At 47.3% G+C, this 20367-nt stretch overlaps 1 protein-coding gene across 1 annotated transcript in view; it reads left to right on the top strand.

Annotated features, from left to right (window-relative positions):
* LBP (lipopolysaccharide binding protein) overlaps positions 1 to 19615 on the top strand; it is a gene marked incomplete at both ends in the record, with an annotated part of 31756 nt that extends 12141 nt beyond the window's left edge. Inside the window, 10 exons of the mRNA XM_080716510.1 lie at positions 2614 to 2677; positions 3301 to 3392; positions 3849 to 4025; positions 5410 to 5469; positions 6735 to 6902; positions 8446 to 8513; positions 8984 to 9026; positions 12163 to 12226; positions 12870 to 12946; positions 19571 to 19615. Of these exons, the coding sequence (XP_080572636.1) occupies positions 2614 to 2677; positions 3301 to 3392; positions 3849 to 4025; positions 5410 to 5469; positions 6735 to 6902; positions 8446 to 8513; positions 8984 to 9026; positions 12163 to 12226; positions 12870 to 12946; positions 19571 to 19615 (858 nt within the window). The remainder of the gene's footprint in view (positions 1 to 2613; positions 2678 to 3300; positions 3393 to 3848; positions 4026 to 5409; positions 5470 to 6734; positions 6903 to 8445; positions 8514 to 8983; positions 9027 to 12162; positions 12227 to 12869; positions 12947 to 19570) is intronic.
* Between the last annotated feature and the right edge of the window lie 752 nt (positions 19616 to 20367).

Genomic DNA, 20367 nt, shown 5'->3' with positions numbered 1-20367 from the left:
TCTCGCCCTAGGCCCAGGTTTGCTTTGAGCACCTCCTAGTGGTCACAGCAGGAATGGCAGGTAGACCTCACACTAGTAATCTGCCTTGTTCTTTTCTGGTTCCAGGGTCCTGGGGTCTAAGAGAAGCCGAGAAACCTGCCAATCTCCCACTCAGGCACCCTGTCACCTATTGTGGTGCTGATTTACACTCCCCTGTTGATGAGGGTGATATTAATGATTAGTAGTACTAATATAAATCAAGAGAAATATATTACAGTTAGTTATAATAATTATCACCATCATAAGGACTATAATGTTTTCTTCTTTGTGGTACTGGGGATGGAACCCAGAGGTATTCTACCTCCAAGCCACACTCCCGGCCCTATTTTTTATTCTTGATTTTGAAACAGGGTCTCACTGAGTTGCAAAGGGACTCACTAAGTAGTAGCTGAGGCTGTCCTCAAACTGCAATCCTCCTGTCTCGGCCTCCCGAATGCTGGGATTACAAGCGTGTGCCACCACGCCCGGCTAACAATTATTATAAATTAATCATTTTAAGTAATCGATAAATTCATATAAATGATGCAGAATGTATTGTTGGGTAAATACTCTTATTTATAAAATAATGGCCGCTATTTCCGGGGCCTGCAGTTTGCACACACAGGCCCTGGACCTTGAGCGCAGCCTGTGAAGGAGGCGCCCCTTTCTAAGCTGACAGAGGAGGCCATGAGAGGGGAAGTGGCTGGCCCCTGTCACTGCCTGGCGGGAGACCGGGCCAGGGGGGGACGGCCCAGGATATGGAAAAGGCCTCGCTAGGGCCTAAGCGTTGGGAACACGGGAGGTTCCGCCTGTCTCCCGGTCCTTACGGGCCTTCAGCGTTCCTCCTGCCGTTCCTGAGGCCGTCGTTACAAGCCTGCGCCACCTCGCCCGGCCTGGATGTGGTTTCTGCAGGGCTAAGGAGCCTACACTCACTCCAGGCCCTAGACACTTGGGGTGCCTTTCTCTTACTCCCCCAAGGCCCCAGGATTCACGTGGCTCATTGTCTTGAGAGTGACGACCCAAAGTAAACAGGATCTTACCAAGGTCGCTGGGCCAGCGGGCACCACGCAGGACTCGAACACCTTCAACTCTGCACCCTCACGCACCTCCGCCTCCCTCCCCAGGGCTGCCTGGTTGGTACCCGCACACACTTAGCTTACCTGGGAACATCACCTCTTCCGAGAAGCCACCTGCAATCCTTACACTAGGCCAATTGCAATAGATGGGAACTAGTTAATTGAAATAGCTTTTTTCTGCTGGGTCTGTTGGTGCGTGCCCGTAATCCCCATACTTGTGTCGCTGAGACAAAAGAACAGCGGGTTCAGGACCAGCCTGAGCAACTTAGTGAGACCCTGTTTCAAAATTAAAAGTAAAATGGGGCTGGGGGGTGTAGCTCAGAGGTAGATTGCCCCGAGCTTCACTCCCCAGTACCACATTAAAAAAGGAAATAAATAATTAAAGTAAAATAGAAAAGCTTTTTTTTTTATTAAGCAAGGACTCACTCACTCATACACACGTAAAGAAAATATTTCTGTATGAACCCAAATGTTTTAAGATAAAACAAATGCAAATTCATTTTTTTCTTTTTTTAATTCTGCCTGACCAGGGACAGAGCCAGCGGTTTGCATTGTTAGAAATCAATTTCTATGAACCTGTAAGAAAAGACACATAAAGGCAAATTTTACTTTTTGCAAAAGGGATTCTGCAACCAGTGAATCAGGGGCAGGAGCAGCCTGGCTGAAAACTCCTGCGCGTTTTATTTCCTGTGCGAGGCTTCTGTGCTGGGCTCCTATTGGTGGGAATGTAGCCAATGGCTGAAGGGGATGCTGGGGGAGGGGCTGGCACGCACAATTTCCAGGAAGTGCTATCTTACGAAATACACAAGCACGTACACAAGGTTACACACTGGCCGTTTTACAAAATGCAGCCTAAGTCAAGCTGTCCCATTGATTAAAAAAAAAAAAAATCCAATTATATTCTCTCTGAATGCGCCACACACGCACTCTACCAGAAATAGGCCCCCAGACCCATTTGTCGAGTGTGTGTGTGTGTGTGCGTGTGTGTGTGTGTGTGTGTGTGTGTGTGTGTGTGTGTGTGGTGGATTGAACCCAGAAGCATTCTGCCTCTAAGCTACACCTCCAGCCTTATTTTATTTTTTCCTTTTGAAATAGTCTCTAAATTGATGAGGGTCTCGCTACACTGCTGAGGCTGGCCTCAAATCTGTGGTCCTCCTGTCTCAGCCTCCCAAGTACTGCGTTTAAAGGCCTACACCACTGCACCTGACTCCTTCATCATCTGATGTAGGACACAGACTAAACTTTGAAAAAGGTCACTGGATTTACATTGTGCTTGGTCTTTTTTTGCATTATAAAATTGACCTGCCATGAATTCTACTTCCTTAACCATAACGAGAATTTAAAGACATTCCCAATGCTGGCTGGCACGCGATAAGCTCGTATAAATATCTGTACAATCAATGATCGCTGAGAAAACGTGAGATAATATCTCTAGAGTGATTAGCAGGTGAAATCCCAGCGCTGGAGACTCACCGGGCTTTCTCTTCCCTTGTTTTTTGTTTCTTTGTCTGTTTTCCAGATTTGCGAAATGGTCCAGAAATCAGTGGCCTCCGACCTGCAGCCATATCTCCAGACTTTGCCAGGTAGGGCGCCCTTCTGCCCTGGGGTACTTTATTTCTGTTAATTTTTAGAAGAGCCCCTATGTAGCCAGGCGTGGTGGTGCACGCTGCACGCTGCACGCTGGTAATCCCAGCATTCGGGAGGCTGAGACAGGAGGATCGCGGTTCGAGGACAGCCTCAGCTACTTAGTGAGACCCTGCTTCCAAATAAAATATAAAATAGGTCTGGGAGTATAGCTTGGAGGTAGAATGCCTCTGGGTTCCATCCCCAGTCCCGCAAAAAAAAAAAAAAAAAAAAAAAAAAGCCCTAGGTACCTTATAAAACACAAAAGGGAACAGAAGTATAGAAAGTAACAATTAAAAGCACCTCTTTTAGCCGGGCGTGGTGGCGCACGCTTGTAATCCCCACACTTGGGAGGCGGAGACAGGAGGATCGCACAGGTTCAAAGCCAGATGCGTTGGTTTAAGAGACCCTGTTTCCAAATAAAAATATAAAATAGGTCCTGGGCCCTGGGGCTGTGCCGGGCGCAGGGTTTTTAGGGGGAGGGGCCACATCACAGTGTGAGTGATGTGGCCAGAGCCCTCCCCGCTGCTCCATCACCAGAGGCCGCACCTGGCCCCTAACTCTGCCTCTCCCTGGTTCCCAGTCACAGCTAAGATTGACAGCTTCGTGGGCGTTGATTACAGTCTAATGGCAGCCCCCCTGGCGACGACCCAAGCACTGGATGTGATGTTGAAGGTGAGGGCCTCGGAGCAGGGCCCTGGGTGGGTCCCCCAGGGTGCGGCATCCCTCAGGGTCAGGCCACCCCTGGACCGCCGTCCCCTCCCGCAGACCTGTCCTCATCTCCCCAGTGGCCCTCGGAAGGGCAATATGGAGTGGTGGGGAGTGTTCCCAGGGCTGCGAGGCTCCTCCAGGTGTGTGACTACCCGTAGGTCTTAGCAGCCCCCCGCCTTGCCCTTTCTGCAGGAGGGCTTGGGCCGAGCTGGCCTAGGTGGGGCCGAGGTACGTCCTGCAGGCTCGTAAACCAGAGCCTTAGAGCTCTGCAGCCGCCCTTCGGCACAAAGGACCATGTCTTTGGTGGTGGAGTTTCGGGGCAGAGTCTGCAGCCAGTGCCCGTCAGCAGGCTGCGCGGCTCCCACGTGCAGCCTGGGCTGGGCTTTGAGGAGTCCAATTGGACCCTGTTTCTCTCCCCAGGGTGAAATTTTCAACCTTAACCACCGCTCCCCGGTTGCCATCTCTGCTCCGCTCCTGAGTCTTCCTGAAGATGGTAACCGCATGGTCCATTTCGCCGTCTCGGATTACGTCCTCAACACGGGCGGCCTGGTTTACCACCAGGCTGGGTACCTCAACTTCTCCATGACAGACGACATGGTAGGAGTGAGGCGGAATAGTGCTCTTCAGGGACAGCTTGGCCTTCTTCTTTCTTTCCTTTTCACCTCTATCGCAGGAGGATGGTAATTGTAACTAAGGGGAAAAAAATCGAAACCGGATGTTTATAATCCCAGTATTTGGGAGGCTGAGAAAGGAGGATCACAGGTTTGCAGCCTTGGTGAGGCCCTTACAACTCAGTGAGACCCTGTTTCAAAAAATAAAGAGACCATCCGGGCGTGGTGGCCACGTTTGTAATCCTGCGCTTGGGAGGCGGAGACAGGAGGATCGCACAGGCTCGAAGCCAGCCTCAGCTACTGAGTGAGGCTGTCAGCGACTCAGTGAGACCCTGTTTCCAAATAAAACATAAAATAGGGCTGGGGTGTAGCTCAGAGGTAGAACATCCCTGTTTCCATTCCCAGTACCACCACCAGCACCACAACAACAAAAAGACCAAGTGAAATGTAAAACAATTATGGAAAAAACCCCCACAATTATGAAGATACTGGGTCCCTTAAATTGATTTTGTTTTTAGATCACAAATCTGTCTGGGAGCTTCCCCGCAGCCAAAGTGAAAAGGTTTTCTGATTTAGTGACTTATAGTCAAGGCAGAGACAGACTGCCCCTTGCTATAAAATAACCGTCTCCATGGGGGCTTCGTATAAGAGAGCTGAATTTACGCCGGGCGTGGTGGCGCACGCTTGTCATCCCCGCGCTCGGGAGGCTGAGACAGGAGGATCGCGCAGGTTCGAAGCCAGCCTCGGCTACTTAGGGAGGCTCTCAGCAACTTAAGTGAGACCCCGTTTCCAAATAAAATATAAAATGGGTCTGGGAGTATAGCCCGGAGGTAGAAAGCCTCTGGCTTCCACCTCCAGTACCACCAAAAAACAAAAAGAGAGAGAGAGAGCTGAAATTTACACTGAAGCACACCTTTATTCCACCTCCAGTTTCTTTAGGATTTCTGGGGTCGCAAAGGTTGTTCCTTAGAGTGCTTGGTACAAGTCAAGCCCCTGGGAACAACATCGGGACGGTGAGCAGACGCGTGCCCCCACGCCGCGTCCAGTTTGCCCTGGTGCGCTGGGGACCCCCGTGAAGGGTGGGCGACTTTCTCTTCTTCCATCATGACTAACTCGCCCCTCCCGCCGATTTCATGGTGTGCTGGATGGAGCTAGGCGCTCCCGGTGGCTTGAGGGTGGGAATATTACCATCCCCGTATCACAGAAGAGGAAGGTGAGGCTCGGGAGATGGAAGGACCCGGGACAAGGCTCCGGAGGGTGACTGCGGGGCGGGGAACCCGCACAGTGAGGAGCTACAGTCTTGAACACCCCCGCTGCGGCTCCCCCGCCGCGCTAGTTCCCCAACACTTGCCGTGTCTTCTGTGCTGCAGATCCCGCCTGACTTTATCGTCCACCTGACCACCAAGTCCTTCCGAGTCTTCGTCCCCTGGGTAAGGCCCCCAGCCCTCCACAGTGCCACTGAGCCAGACTCCCGGGCTTCTTTTTAAAACTGCTGTGTCCCTCTCGGCTTGACCAAGATTTGGGTGGTAGGAGATGAAAGCTTCGGAGCCCTCGACAAAGGAGAACTCAGGTCTTGTGGGGCCATGCAGGTTGTTCAGCAGTGTGTGTGTGTGTGTGTGTGTGTGTGTGTGTGTGTGTTACCTAAGAACCCCAAGAAACGCCGGCATGTTCTATCAAAGGTTCCCTAATGAGTAACATCTACCAATTATAGAGGGTTTACCAGAGGCCAGGCATGTTTGGGGAAGCTTTAAAATTATTTTTTAGGAGCCGAGCATGGTGACATAATCCTCTACTCCCAGTAATTAGGAGGCTGGACACATTGGTACACACCTGTAATCCCGTTCTTGGGAGGCCAAGACAGGAGGATTGCAGGTTTGAGGACAGCCTCAGCAGCAAAGGGAGATGCTCGGCAGCTTCGTGAGACCCTGTTTTGAAATAAATTTGAAAAGGGTTGGGGGTATAGCTTGGAGGTAGAATGCCCCTCTCTAGTACCACCAAAATACACACACACACACACACACACACACACACACACACACACACTCTGAATGGGAAATAAATTCCCATGGCTCCACATTCAAAGGCTATAAAAGGTCACAGGAGGGAAAATCTCCCAACCTGCCTTCTACCACCCAGTTCCCATCTTAAAGTGTCAGAGTGTGTCTTTACTTCTTTGATATTCTATGTATATGGTATATTGCAAATATTCTGCATTTTTCCCCATTTTAACACAAACGGAGGCATACTGCACCGTTTTGTACCATTTTCCCCTCCTGTGTCTAGGATGCAGGAAGAGCTGCCCTACTCTTTTTTCCACGAGTATCCAACCTGCCCTCATATGGATTCAGCCCCCCAAGAAGCATTTAACAGGAAACAACCTCAACCTACAGGCAGCCAGTGCGGGGGCCACACCTGTAACCCCTGACCCCAGGCCGAGGCAGGATGGTCGCAGGTTTGAGGCCAGGTGCAGTAATTTAGCAAGACTCCATTTCAAAATAAAAAGGGTTGGGGTGCAGCTCAGTGGTAGAGGGCTCCTGGGCTCGATCCCCAGCTCGTGTGCGCGCACGCGTGCACACACACACACACACACACACACACATACACGCACACACTCAATACAAAGGCTTTCGTGACTCCCGCAGCAGACTCTGAGACCCATTTTCTTTCTTGGCATAATCTCCCACTTCTGCCGCAGATAGCCCGGCTGTACCCCAACATGAACCTGGAGCTCCAGGGGGCGGTGGTCCTCGCCCCGCTCGTGCACCTCAGTCCCGGGAATCTGTCCTTGGCCCCCCAGATGGAGATCGAAGCCTTCGTGCTGCAGCCCGGCAACGCCAGGGAGCTCGTCTTCCGGCTGGGAGTGGTGAGGACTAAATGCCCTGTCCTTCCCTGAATGCTCTCCTCCGTGCTCACCGCCTGCTCAGTCCTTCTCAATAAAATATTACCCCAGTGAAAGGCTGGGGGAGAGGAGGCAGAAAGAGGGTGGAGGGGAAAGAGGATCTCCAGCAGAATGGGGTTCAGTAAGATGCAACTCAAGGAAGAGGTATCCAGGAAAGGCGGGAGCCCTCGTCTGTTTACAGGCTGAGGGTTTACGTAGGTTATTGTGGAGGGAAGTCCAATTTCTGGCAGATAGTTCTTAAGGTGGGAAAGAGGGGAGTCCTGAAAGCAGGAAAGGGGTTATCTAAAGATCCCTGGCAGTTTGTGCCACCCAAGCTATGGGGGCATTCCAGTAAGCAAAATATGGGGATGTCTCCAGTACCTGGAGGACCTTTGCAAAATGGAGTTGCTTTTGCTCTGGCCAGCCAGATAACATCCAGGGAGGCCTTCTTGATTGTTCTTATCCCCCACCTACCTTACCTCTTGACCTTTTATTTTTATGTTTGCATTTATTTATTTTGAAGCACTATGTTTATTACCAATGTTTATACATCTGTTTGCAGATTTATTTGCTCAATGTATGTGTCTACCTCTAAGTCAAGCTATTGTGGGGAGGAAGGTTTATTGGTCTCAGCCCTAGTGACTCTGCTCTTTAGCTATAGTGGACACCCGAAGACTACATTTCCCAGGCTCCCTTGCACTCTGACATCCTGCTACATCAGCCAATAGGAGGCAGGGTTAGGAGAGTGGAGGGCGGGAGGAAGGAAGAAGGCAGAGTAATTTTCCAAATCCAGGGTGGTGCCTCTCAGAATCCCATTTCCACCCTCTGTGCGTCTAGGCTGGGGTAGAAGCAGCCTCCCAGCTCCGAGGATCTCTGAGCCACCTCACCAACTCTTTTATTTTTTTTTTTTGGCTTCTTACAATTCCATATCTTATATAACCAACCCCTTGCAGTAAATCCCCTCTGCATTAAGTATCCACGGTGGCTTTGTTGTTTGTTTGGTGGTTGACGCTGTCTAATGGAGAAGAGATTCTGAGTCCTTTGGGGCCCTCCTCAGCGGATGGAAAACTTTGCTCTCATGATTCAAGTTTGAAATTCAACAAGTCAAGTCTCTGGAAAGGGATAATTCCTCCCAAAGGGTATATCTGCAATTTGATAGTGTTGTTATTGTGATCAAAATTGTTCCTGTTGTTTATTTTAAAATCAGATATAATTTATGATTCCAGAGCTGAGCCTTGGCCATGAGCTAGCCAGCAACGGCCCTGTTAGAGCTCTCCAGGGATACTCTCTGCTGTCTTGGTAGTCTAATCAAGGCTTAACAGCTGCCTTCGTCAGCAGTTTCAAGTAAAAATGTTCAAGTCCAAGTATTACTGAGCACCCACAGTGAGCCTTCTGGGAGGCCACACCCTGGGGCAAACCTCCTGCTTGAATCCACGGAGTTGTCCATTGAGAGCAGACCCTGGGTCCACCCTCCCTGTCCTGACAGCCTCCCTCCTTGACACCTGTTTCCTTCCATTGGTTTTTCCAGACCACGAATATATCCGCCACAGTGACCTTCAACACCAGCAAGATCACTGGGTGCCTGAACCCGGGAAAGTGAGTCGGTCGCCTGCCCCACCGGACGCCAGCTGGGCTCCCCTGGGCTCACGCTGCATCTCAGTAGCTGGGGGTGGGTTGTGAGGTGACCCTCCTGTGGGTGTTGAGGGGGTACCACTTGGGCAGGTAACGCATGTCACCCCAATGAGCCTCATTCTTTGGCCCCACTGGGCCTGCCCCCACAAATCTCTGAGTAATTCCTAATATCACTTTTTCTTAATCTATGAATTACAGACAGCAGCGGTATCAACTTCCAGAGATGATAAAGACTGGGCTCTTTTACATTCCCCCGCCTCCCCTCTCGTCCTGATATGCTTGTGTCCGTGATTTTAGTTACTGAAATGTCTTTGTTACCCCCACCCCCGCCCCACCCTTAGCCCTATACCACCTCCTTTCCGGTGACCCCCATGTTGCGTAGGCTTCCCATGGACATAACGCCCATCATGCGGCTCTCCTCTGATTTGTTACAGGGTACGAGTGGAACTGAAAGAATCCAGGGTTGGAACGTTCCATGTAAGTTTTCCTTGTTTTTATTTATGACCTGATTGGGATATCGGGCAATTGCTGTGGCACCTGTAACAGGAAATAGAACAAAAGATCTCCGCCCTAGGGAAGTGTAGACCCACTCAAGAACACGAGGCATAGGCCCAGGGGTACTCAGCTCACACAGGGACTGTATCCTCACGTTGCTTATTAGACAGTATTATTATTATTATTATTATTATTTTATTATTATTATTATTATTTTGAGGTACTGGGTGTGGAACCCAGGGGCATTCTACCTCCTTGCTACACCAGCCCTTATTTGGAAATAGGGTCTCACTGAGTTGCAAAGGGCCTCACTGAGTAGCTGAGGCTGTCCACGAATCGCGATCCTCCAGTCTCAGCCTCCTAAATGCTGGGATTATAAGTGTGCGCCACTACACACGACCAGACAGTACCATTTTTAACTGCAAGGAAAAGAAAGACATGTCAAACTGTCTTAAGCAAAGAAGAGGAATCTACAGGGTCATATTACATTAAAAAAATAAAAAGGAGCTGGGTGCAGTGGTACACACCTGTCATCCCAGTACTTGGGAGGCTGAGAGAAAAAGGATCGCAGGTTGGAGGCCAGTGTGTGATAGTGAGATCCTGTTTCAAGACAATTTTTTTACAAAAGATGAAAGCCGGGCCTGGTGGCGCACGCTTGTCATCCCCGCGCTTGGGAGGCGGAGACAGGAGGATCGCGCAGGTTCAAAGCCAGCCGCGCTGGCTTAAGAGACTCTGTTTCCAAATAAAAAGTATATAAAAATAGGTCTGGGAGTGTAGCCTGGAGGTAGAAGGCTTCCACCCCCCAGTACCACCAAAGGAAAAAAAAAGATGAAACAGACACTGTTTTGGGGGGGAAAGAGGTAAAACACCCCTGTGTTCAATCCCCAGTGCCCCCTCATGCACACACACAAAAGCAGTAACAACACCAAAAACTCAAGGCAGGAGGTTTCAGGTTGGATCCAAGTGCTCCGATCAGTGTACCTAGATACGCTCTCCAGCTGAGGGTGGTGGTGCAGGCCTGTAATGCCATTACCTGGGAGGCTGAGATAGGAGGGTCACAGGTTCAAAGCCAGCCTCAACAATTTAGAGGCTCACAGCAATTTAGTGAGACAACCCCCCCCCAAAAAAAAGGTCTGGGAGTATAGCACACAGAGGTAGAATGTCCCTGTACCAAACAAACAAACAAACAACAAAAACAACCCTCTCTCCGTCTCTCTGTTCTAGCTTCATCTGTGTTGGCTTTATTCCCAAGCAGGCTCTTCCCATTTGTGGCCCCAGAGTTTCCTGTGGCCTCATATTTTGGGGAAAAAAAAATAGACAAAATAAAAAAGCTCCGTGCTAGCCGGGCGTGGTGGCGCACACCTGTGATCCCAGGATTTAGGAGGCTCAGACAGCCTCAGCTACATAGTGAGTCCCTTTGCAACTTAGTGAGACCCTGTTTCAAGATAAAGAATAGAAAATAGGGTTGGAGGTAGATTGTCCCTGGGCTCCATCCCCAGTACTGCAAAAAAAAAAAAAAAAAAAAAAAAAAAAAAAAAAAAAAACTGTGCTAACTCCCATTGGACTAATCTTAGTCACATGCTTCACCTTAAGCCAATCACTGTGGCCAAAAGTTAGACAAGCCCAACATCCGAGCAAGGGTCTCATTTACACTTTTGGAGCCAGGAGTTGCAGCTGCTACACCCAGGCCATAGGGACTAGGTTTGCAAAGGAGGGGGACACAGGGCATAGCTCAGTGGTAGAGTACTTGCCCACCGTGCACAAGGCCCCGAGTTCAATCCCCACCACTGAATAAAGAAAGGAAAAAAGCTTGGGACAGGAAATTAGACTCTGTTATTTGAACAGTAGGCATACAAAAGCACGGACTGTGAAAATAGCCCCTGCAATGAACAGTCACTGGTAAAGACCCACAGGGCATCCCGGCATCCCGGAGGGTGTTCAGAACTCTAGAAAGCAACAACTGTCCTGTCAGCTAGACTTCGGTTCAAATCCTGACCCTGCTGTCCACGCTCTCATCCGCTTTCGTTCCGTGGGCCTTAGTTTCCTTGCCTATGAAATGGGTACCACGAGGTTCTTGTGAAGACTGAATCAGACACATGTTAATTAAAGCCCCAGGCCCTGGCCTGGCACAGGGTGGGTGTTGCTAAGTTGTGTCCCTCATTTTTGTAGGGAAGCCCCCCCACCTTGTGTGGTGGCTGTGGTTTGGTTTGGCCTTTGGTTTGGGGTACTAGGGATTGAACCCTGCGATATTCTACCTCTAGGCCATGCTCCAGCCCTTTGTTTTGTTTTTGGTACTGGGAATGAACCCAGGGCATTCTACCTCTACGCCACATCCTCAGACCTTTTTATTTTTTCTTATTTAGAAACAGGGTCTCACTAAGTTGCTGAAGCTGGCCTCAAATCTCTGATCTTTCTCTCTCGGCTTCTCAAGTAACGAAACAACTTGCACGCACCACCAGACCTGGCCTTTTTGTATTTTTTAATCTAGAAACAGGGTCTTGCTAAATTGCCAAGACTGGCCTCAAACCTGCAACCCTCCCGTCTCAGCCTCCCAAGTACTGAGATTACAGGAATATGCTACTGTGCCTGGCTAAATGTTTACTTATTTAAAAAAAATTACACGATCCGGGCATGGTGGCGCACGTTTGTAATCCCAGTGCTTGGGAGGCTGAGACAGGAGGATAATGCAGGTTCAAAGCCAGCCTCAGCTACTGAGTGAGGCTCTCAGCAACTCAGTGAGACCTGTTTCCAAATAAAGTGTAAAATAGGTCTGAGAGTACAGCCCGGAGGTAGAAAAGTCCCTGGGTTCCACCCCCAGTACCACCACAAAAAAAAAGTTACACAATTAATTCAGGAAGCCATTCTTACTGTTAAAAAAAAAAAAAAATTACATACAAAAAATAAGGCCAATGACCAAGTCAAACCTTGATGTTCCCCATAAAAGAAAGGCAGCTGGGTATAGAGCTTTTCAGATGTCTTCTATTCATTTGCATACATTTAAATACCCACCTCAAAGTAGTTTAACTTAGGAAACAGTAGCAAGAAGTAGGCCTGTGCGCCTGGTCACTGTGGGCTAAACGCCGCCTGGTCACGGTGTACTTCTCCTGTTCTCCACCAGGTGGAGCTGTTGGAGGCGCTCCTCAACTACTACATTCTCCACACCCTCTACCCCAAGGTCAATGGTAAGAATCAGTATGGAATTTTCCCGATCATAAGTAGACACTGGTCTTTGGGGGAAGAGAGGCTTTGAGAACCAGGGCTCTCCTAAGGGCCACGTGGCCTCGGGCAAGGCCCCTCTCTGAGCTTCGGCTGAGGACCCAGGTAGCCTAGAGGGCCCACAGCAGCCAGCTGAAAATCACATTTCCCTGCCTGACTCTTTAGTATAATAATAATAATAATAATAATAATAATAATAGTAATAGTAATAATAATAATAATAATACCGACCCAAGCCCTGTTTCCAGGAGGGCTTGCTTTACTTGGCTGCAACACAGGCAGGACTGGTGGAGGGCAGAGAACAGGTGCCCTTGCTCGGGCCCTTCCCACCGGGCATGCGGGACAGCGTCTTAGGCCCCCTGCCTTCCTAGGTTCAAATCCCGTTTCTGCCACTTTCTAGCTGCGTGACCAAGGACAAGTGGCTTGGCCACTCTGACTCCCTTTGCTCATCTGTAAAATGGGGGTGCGAGTCATAGCTCCCCCGTCGTCTTCCGTGACCACTAAGTGAGACTGTGCTGTGCAGAGTTGACACAGAATCATCTTTGCTAAAACACGTGGTCTATAACTTATTTATTAACATATTCCTCTCATGTTGTTGTCCAACTGCAGATCACCTGGCCAGAGGCTTCCCTCTCCCCCTGCTAAAGCGGATCCAGCTCTCTGACCTTGTTCTCCAGCTTCACAAGGTCAGCGGGCTGGGGGGCTCTGAGGACTTGGAGGAGGAGTCCATTGGCCTGCCGTGTTCAAGGCCACGATTCAGTAGTGGGGCCCCAGGGGCTGAGGAGGCAGCATGCGCCGGCCAAGCCCTCCCGTGAGCTTGGTGGGGTGGGACGAAGCCCTGGTCCCCACCATAGGGAGCCTGAGACTGCGCATTTGGAAAATACTGAGTCTTAGACTTGCCAACAGGTCATGTTCTAAACACTGCTGGTAAGATTTAATAATTCTTTCTTTCTCTCTCTCTCTCTCTTTTTTTTTTCTTTCTTTTTTTTTCCCTTTGGTGGTGGTGCTACTGGGGATTGAACCCAATGATAGTCTACCTCTGAGCCACACCCCAGTCCTTTTTTATTTTATATTTATTTGTTTGTTTGTTTGTTTTGTGTGTGGTACTGACATGGAATCCAGGGGCCCTCGACCTCCGGGCTACATCTTCAGACGTATTTTATATTTTATTTGAAAACAGGGCCTCACTAAGTGGCTGAGGTTGGCTTCAAACCTGTGATCCTCCTGCCTCAGCCTTCGAAGAACTGGGATTACAAGTGTGCGCCACCACGCCTGGTTCTTATTTTTTATTTTTAAACAAGGTCTTGCTAAGTTGCTGAAGCTGGCCTTGAACTTACAACTCACCTGTCTCAGCCTCCCAAATACTGGGATGTCAGGCATGTGCCACCCACCTTGTGTAACCAGTTTAACAATTCTTTCTTAAGTAGAAGCTTGTATTGTAAATATGTTTTATGTGTCCCGCCCACTTTATTTTTTTATTTTTATTTTTATTTTTTTGCGGGTCTGGGGATGGAATCCAGGGGCATTTGACCTCCGAGCTATACCCCCTGCCCTGTTTTTTTTATCCTTTATTTTGAAACAGGGTCTCACTAAGTGGCAGAGGGCCTCACTAAATAGCTGAGGCTTTCCGCGAACCGTGATCCTCTGGTCTCAGCCTCTGGAATGCTGGGATTACAAGTGTGCGCCACCACACCTGGCTCACCACCCACTTTAATTAAACAAGAACACTAACCATAGGCACATTTTGGAAAATTGTTTGTAAGCCCATTGCTCTACCACAGGCGACTTGGATTCTAGTGTACTTTTTTTTTGTGGTGGTACTGGGGTTCCTGGAAGCTCTTCTACCTCCGGGCTACTCTCCCAGACCTATTTTTATATTTTCATTTGGACACAGGGTCTATAAGCCAGCGCGGCTAGCTTCGAAACTGTACGATCCTCCTGTCTCCGCCTCCCAAGCGTGGGGATTACAGGTGTGCGCCACCACGCCTGGCTCTAGTGTACTTCTCTCTGCTGGTGTGTGTGTGTGTGTGTGTGTGTGTGTGTGTGTGTGTGTGTGTGTGTATGTGTGTGTTTCTGGAAATTGAACCCAGGGGCATTCTGCCTCTGCTCTGAGCTACACCCAGCCCAACTTTATTTTTTAATTTTGAAACAGGGTCTTCCTAAGTTGCTGAGACTGGTCTCGAACCTGCAGTCCTTCTGTCTCAGCATCCCAAGTACTAAGATTGCAGGTGTGCACCTACATGCCTGGCCCCGTGCTTTTTTCTCCCTAACTTTTTCTTAAAATTTTTGTTTTATTTATTTTATTTTATTTTATTTTATTTTATTTTATTGTGGTGCTGGGGATGGAACCCAGGGGCTTTCTATCTCCAGGCTATACTCCCAGACCCATTTTATACTTTATTTAGAAACAGTGGCTCACTAAGTTGCTGAGAGCCTCACCAAGTAGCTGAGGCTGGCTTCGAACCTGCGCGATTCTCCTGTCTCAGCCTCCCAAGCGCGGGGATTACAAGCGTGCGCCACCACGCCCGGCTTAAAATTTTTGCTTTAGATGCTAGCATTCCTAGTACTAGTCCTAGTATTGCCATAATAATAATAATTATTATTATTATTATGTGTTATTAATATATATTAAATATATAAATTATTATTATTAGTAGTAGTAGTACTGCACTTAGCATCAGCCTTTAGGCGTGTTCCTTTGATATGACATAGTTTCCACCTCCCAAGGATAAGTACCTGTGCCAAGGACTGCAATTGATTTAACTATTTTAATACCAAGAATTACGCCTGATTTTTCAGTATCTGCCCACTGTTCTGACCAAGCATTGTGTGGTCCATCACGCACCCAGGCTTCACTTTCTCTCTCTAGAACAGCATCTCTAAGGTGACTGGGCTGGCGGGTGCGTGAGCCGCACAAAACCTGCCGTGTTATGTCTAGGAAATAATAGCTGTTGAAGAGAATGAAGGGCAGAGAGTGACTGGGAATATAGAAACGCTGACCAACTATCACGGTTGGAAAGCAAATGTCCAAAGCCCTTTGGACAAAGACTTTGCCCAAAGTCAAGATGCTTAATACTCAGGCAGGTGTGGTGCTGCACAACCCTAACCCTGGTACTCAGGAGGCTGAGACAGGAGGATTGCAGGTTCAAGGCCAGCCTCAGGAACACAGTGAGGCCCTCAGCAATTTAACAAGACCCTGTTTCATAATTTAAAAATAGGGCCGGGCATGGTGGCGCATGCTTGTAATCCCCACGCTTGGGAGGCAGAGACAGGAGGATCGCGCTGGTTCAGAGCCAGCCTCGCTGGCTTAAGAGACCCTGTTTCCACATTAAAAAAAAAGTTAAAAAATAGGTCCGGGAGTGTAGCCCATGGGAGTGTATCCTGGAAGTAGAAGGGCTTCCAGAAACCCCAGTACTACCAAAAAAAAAAAAAAAAAAAATAGGGCTGGGGGACTAGCTCAGAGGTAGAACTCCCTTGGGCTCAATCCCTAGGGAAGGAAAAAAAGATACTTAAAAAAAAATTTTTTTAATTGGTGCACTGTATTCATACATCATAATGGGATAAAAAAAAAAAACTTGTGTAGACATACATGCACACACCGCCCATTTAGGCCCTACCTAACCCCCACCCCGTTCCCTCCCCATCCCTCCATCCATGCTTGGCTTGGTGGTTGACATCTAATATTATAGCAATTATCCTAAATTAACAATGATAATCTCACATAACAGATTCATTTGTCTGATATCAAACTTTTGATCATTTAGAGATAACATTTCAATATTTCTTTTGGCTTTCTTTCTTACCAGACGATATTTTTTCTTTTTTTTTTTAAGGTGAAACTATCATACATGTACTTTTTTTTCAGAAAAAATCTATCCTAATATGAAATATGAACTCTAAATACCAAAAAAAAATCTCAAAAAAGAACAAAGCTAGAAGATGTACATTTTCTGATTTCAAACCTTATAAAGCTACAATAATTGAAACAGTGTAGTACTGCTATAAAGGCAGATATATAAACTAGTGGAGTAACATAAAAAGCCTAGAAATAAGTTCTTCCATATATGGTCAAGTTATTTTTGACAAGGTTTCCAAGAACATTTGGGGAAGGAAATAATAATCTTTTCACTAAATATTGTTGAAAATAATAACTACATGATAAAGAATAAAATTGGATCCTTACCTAACACCATATACAAATATTAACTCAAAATAGATAAAAGACCTAAATGTAATTCTTACACTATAAACTTTTAGAAGAAAACCTGGGTCATAAAACTTCACAACATTGAAATTGGCAGTGATTTCTTGGATATGATTTCAAAGGCACAGGCAACAGAAGAATAAACAAACTTCCTAAAAAATAAAAAAAATATTGTACATTCAAAGACAATGTAAACAGAGTTAAAAGTTACTGAGAGAATTTCCAAATGCTATATCTGAAGGTATATTAATATTCCAAATAGAAATCCTAAAAATTAGCAACAATAAAAGCAAACAATACAATTTAGAAATAGGTAAAAGACTAAAATAGATAATGAATCTCCAAAGATTTTTATATAACCAATAAACACATGAATATCACTCATCATTATCATAATATAACTAATAATTAAGGAAATACAAATAAAAACTATAGTGAAATACTACTTCACGTTTGTTAGGATGGCTGCTTAACATGAATTACCTTGCTCCAGCCCTTTACCTTGAGTTTGTTACTCTCTTTACTTGTAAAGTGTGTTTCTTGTAAGCAGCAGATGGATGGATTCTGGTTTTTAATCCATTTTGCCACTTTATGTCTTTTTATTGGGGAATTGAAGCTGTTTAATTCAGTGTGATTATTGAGAGATCACTTTTAATTCCTAACAAGTTAAGATTTTATTTCTGTTTGAAATACTGTTTGTTCTTCTTTGCTTAGTTGTCTGTTGGATGGAAAATCTTGTTTCTCTGGTTCTGGTGTGTGTTACCTATTTCTTCTTTGTAGTTAATCTCTTTGAGTATTTTCTCTAGTGCTGGTTTTGAAGACATAAATTCCTTCAGTTTCTGTTTGTCATGGAAGCTTCTTATTTCCCCATCTAATTTGATAGATACTTGTGCTGGGTAGGAAATTTTTGGCTGGAAGTTGTTTTCTTTCAGAGTTTGGAATATGTTACTCCAAGCCCTTCTGGCTTTCATGACTTGGTTTGGGAAGTCAGGAGTGATTCTAATTGGTTTGCCTCTGAATGTCACTTGGCCTTTTGTTTTTGTTGCCTTTAAGATTCTCTGCTTGGCTTCCACATTGGTCATTTTGACAATTATGTGGCGTGGGGAACCTCTTCTCTCATCCTGTCTAAAGGGAGTTCTATAAGTTTCCTGGACCTGTGTATCACCTCTTGCTCTATGTTTGGAAAAATTTCTGCTATTATTTCTTTGAAGAGATTATTGATCCCTTTGGTTTCACCTTCATTTCTCTCCTCTATTCTGATTATTCTTAGGTTAGCTCTCTTAAAATGGGCCCATATTTCTTCAATGTCAGATTCCTGCTGTCTGATTTTTTTTCTAAGTTATAAATTATGCGTTTGTTTTTGGAGTGATCCTCTTCTAGGAACGAGATTCTATTCTCCATGTGGTCTAATCGATTGTTTATACTTTGAATTGATATCTTTACCTCAATGATTGCATCCTTTATTTCTTTTAAAGGTCCTGTATTATTTCGACAGTTATATTCCTGATTTGATCTTCTGGAGATCTCTGAATTTCTGTGTTATCAGGTTCTGATGTTGTGGGGTTGTGGGCATTCATTGCTCTATTGTGGTTCCTCTTTCCCACCATTTCAGAAGTTTGTGCCTTCTCTGGGTTCTTCCCTGGGTCACTATGACTTCACTTAGGGTGCACTGAATCTGGAGTCTGTGGTAATCTCATTCACTACTACTCCTTTACTGTGTTGTATCTCAAAGTCTCAGATCCAGGGAGTTAATCGAGGCTGCACAAGACCTTGGGGGTGCTGAGCTGGGTGTTTTCCCATGGGGAGCTGTGACTAGGGTGTGGTAACTTTGCCACCACTACTCCTTTGCTGGGTTGGACTGCAAAATCTCAGACCCAGGGAGATTATCAAAGCTGCGCAAGTTCCTGGGAGTGCAGTACAGGGATTTCTCCTTTGGGGACTGCAATTTCACTCACGGTTATTGTGCGCGCTGATCAGGAGATATCGCGGGTTGCGGTGAACTTGCCGTCGCTGCTGGAAATATGGCACCACTGCCATGCCCTTGGCCGTGAGACTGGCGTATTTTTTTTTCTGGTTTTGAGCTCCATTCTGAGTCCCTGGAAGATGGCCTCTGGGAGTTTTAGACATTCTTTGCGCTGAAATAACTGCTGAATTACACCCGAATGATCCGCACCTGCTCGTCAGCTCCTTGTTTACCTTTCCTCTCTGAAGCCTGGTGCTGTGAGGGAAGATGGTGCCAGCACGGCTCTGCCGCCACATTGTGGGCTTGATTTCTTTTCTGGTCTCTGGTTGTTCTTCTAGTCTTTTTTTCTCTGTCCCTTGTGTTTACATTTTTTATTTCTCTGCTGATATTGCTTTCTGGCTATGAAAAGCACTGATTTTGTGGCAATAGAGATCAAGTTTTAGCAGGACTCGTAAACACTGCTTTTCTTGGTCGCCATCCTCCTGGAAGTCAGTCAAAAAAACAGATACTTAACACTCAATTACTGTTGAGTATTTACAAGTCAAAGCAAACAGATTGTTGATCAAAGCAAAAACTGAGGGAAAACTCATGTCAGTCTCATTTCTCTCTTCTGTAAAATGGGGTGTAGCCCAAATCTTCCTGGGATTTGTCAAGTTTAGAAGCCAAGTATAAAACTTCTAGCTCAATGTTTGGCACATGGGAAAGTGATTAGAAATTTTATTTCACATCATGATGTTCGTTGAAGTTCTGAGGTTGCCTCTGTGCATTTTTCTCATCACCAAAGGAAAGCATTGCACTTGGCTGGCACTCTGAGTTCCCGCCCCTCTGGGTGGTGGAAACTTAAGAAGAGCAGCAGGGTGAACCCCAGCAGCTCATAGTCTTGCATTCTTTGCCAAGGAGAGAAAATTTATGATTCTGCTGGGAAAAGGCAGCTTGGGAATGACAGATAGAGCTCTGCCTTTGACAAGGCAGCTGGCAGATTTGTGCTTTATGGCGACCTTGGGAAGAAGACACACTTGAGATTTATGCACTGGCCTGGGCTCCGCGGAGCTGTGTCCCCAGGACGCAGGCTCCCTTCCCATCGCAGGTGCCTCGTGCTGGAGTGGGATACTCTCCTCCATCCCAGGCTCTCGTTTTCCCTAGGACTTCCTGTTTTTGGGTGCCAACGTCCAGTACACAAGAGGCTGAGGACCAGAAGGAAGAAGAGTCTCGGAGGCCACAGCTGGATCCGCTGGTTGCATTTCCAGATAGAGGTGCGACACATCTCCAGAGATTCCCGAAGGATGAGGATGCTTCTGTTTGCAGCTCTGGGGGCCCCAGCCCCCACAATCTCCTCTTCACCAGGTGCACCAGGCCCTCTCTTACTCCAGACTTCACTTTCTCCTTCAGGATGGACCACCCTTCCCCACTGTCCTGCGCCGTCTTTAAGAGCAGGCATTGGACTTTGGACTCACCATCCAATCTCCACGTCTAGCAGGGTGCTGGCACTTCGTAGGCCCTCAATAAATATTTATTGGAAAACTTGTTGGAGGAATCACCTGGAATTCCAGCTGCCTCTCCGATTGTTCATTCTCTTCTGTTTGTTTGTGTCAGCACAGTGCTGGGATTCAAACTTAGGACCTTGCACATGCCCGGCAGGTACTCTACCAGTGAGCTACACCCCCATTCCTGCTCGTTTTCCCGGGTCCCCCTTCTTGTCGGCCACTGCCATAGGGGCCGCGTTAGGAGAGCCAGAGACCCCACACACCACTCGGCCTGGTGCCCGGTGCCGATTCCCACCATGAGGCCCCTTCCTGTCCTGGTTCAGAGGCCTGATTCAGCAGCGGCTTGCCCTCTCGCTTCCTGCCAGCTGCAGACACAGAGACCCTGGGTCTCCCGGAGCCGAAACAGCATCCTGCTGCTGCTCCCACCCAAGCCAGGGTACAAGGAAGAAACACATC

This window comes from Muscardinus avellanarius, assembly GCF_963383645.1.
Source record: "Muscardinus avellanarius genome assembly, chromosome: 19".
Lineage (NCBI taxonomy): Eukaryota > Metazoa > Chordata > Mammalia > Rodentia > Gliridae > Muscardinus > Muscardinus avellanarius.
The sequence above is the reverse complement of the archived record's forward strand: the minus strand, read 5'-3'. Positions and strand labels throughout refer to the sequence as shown.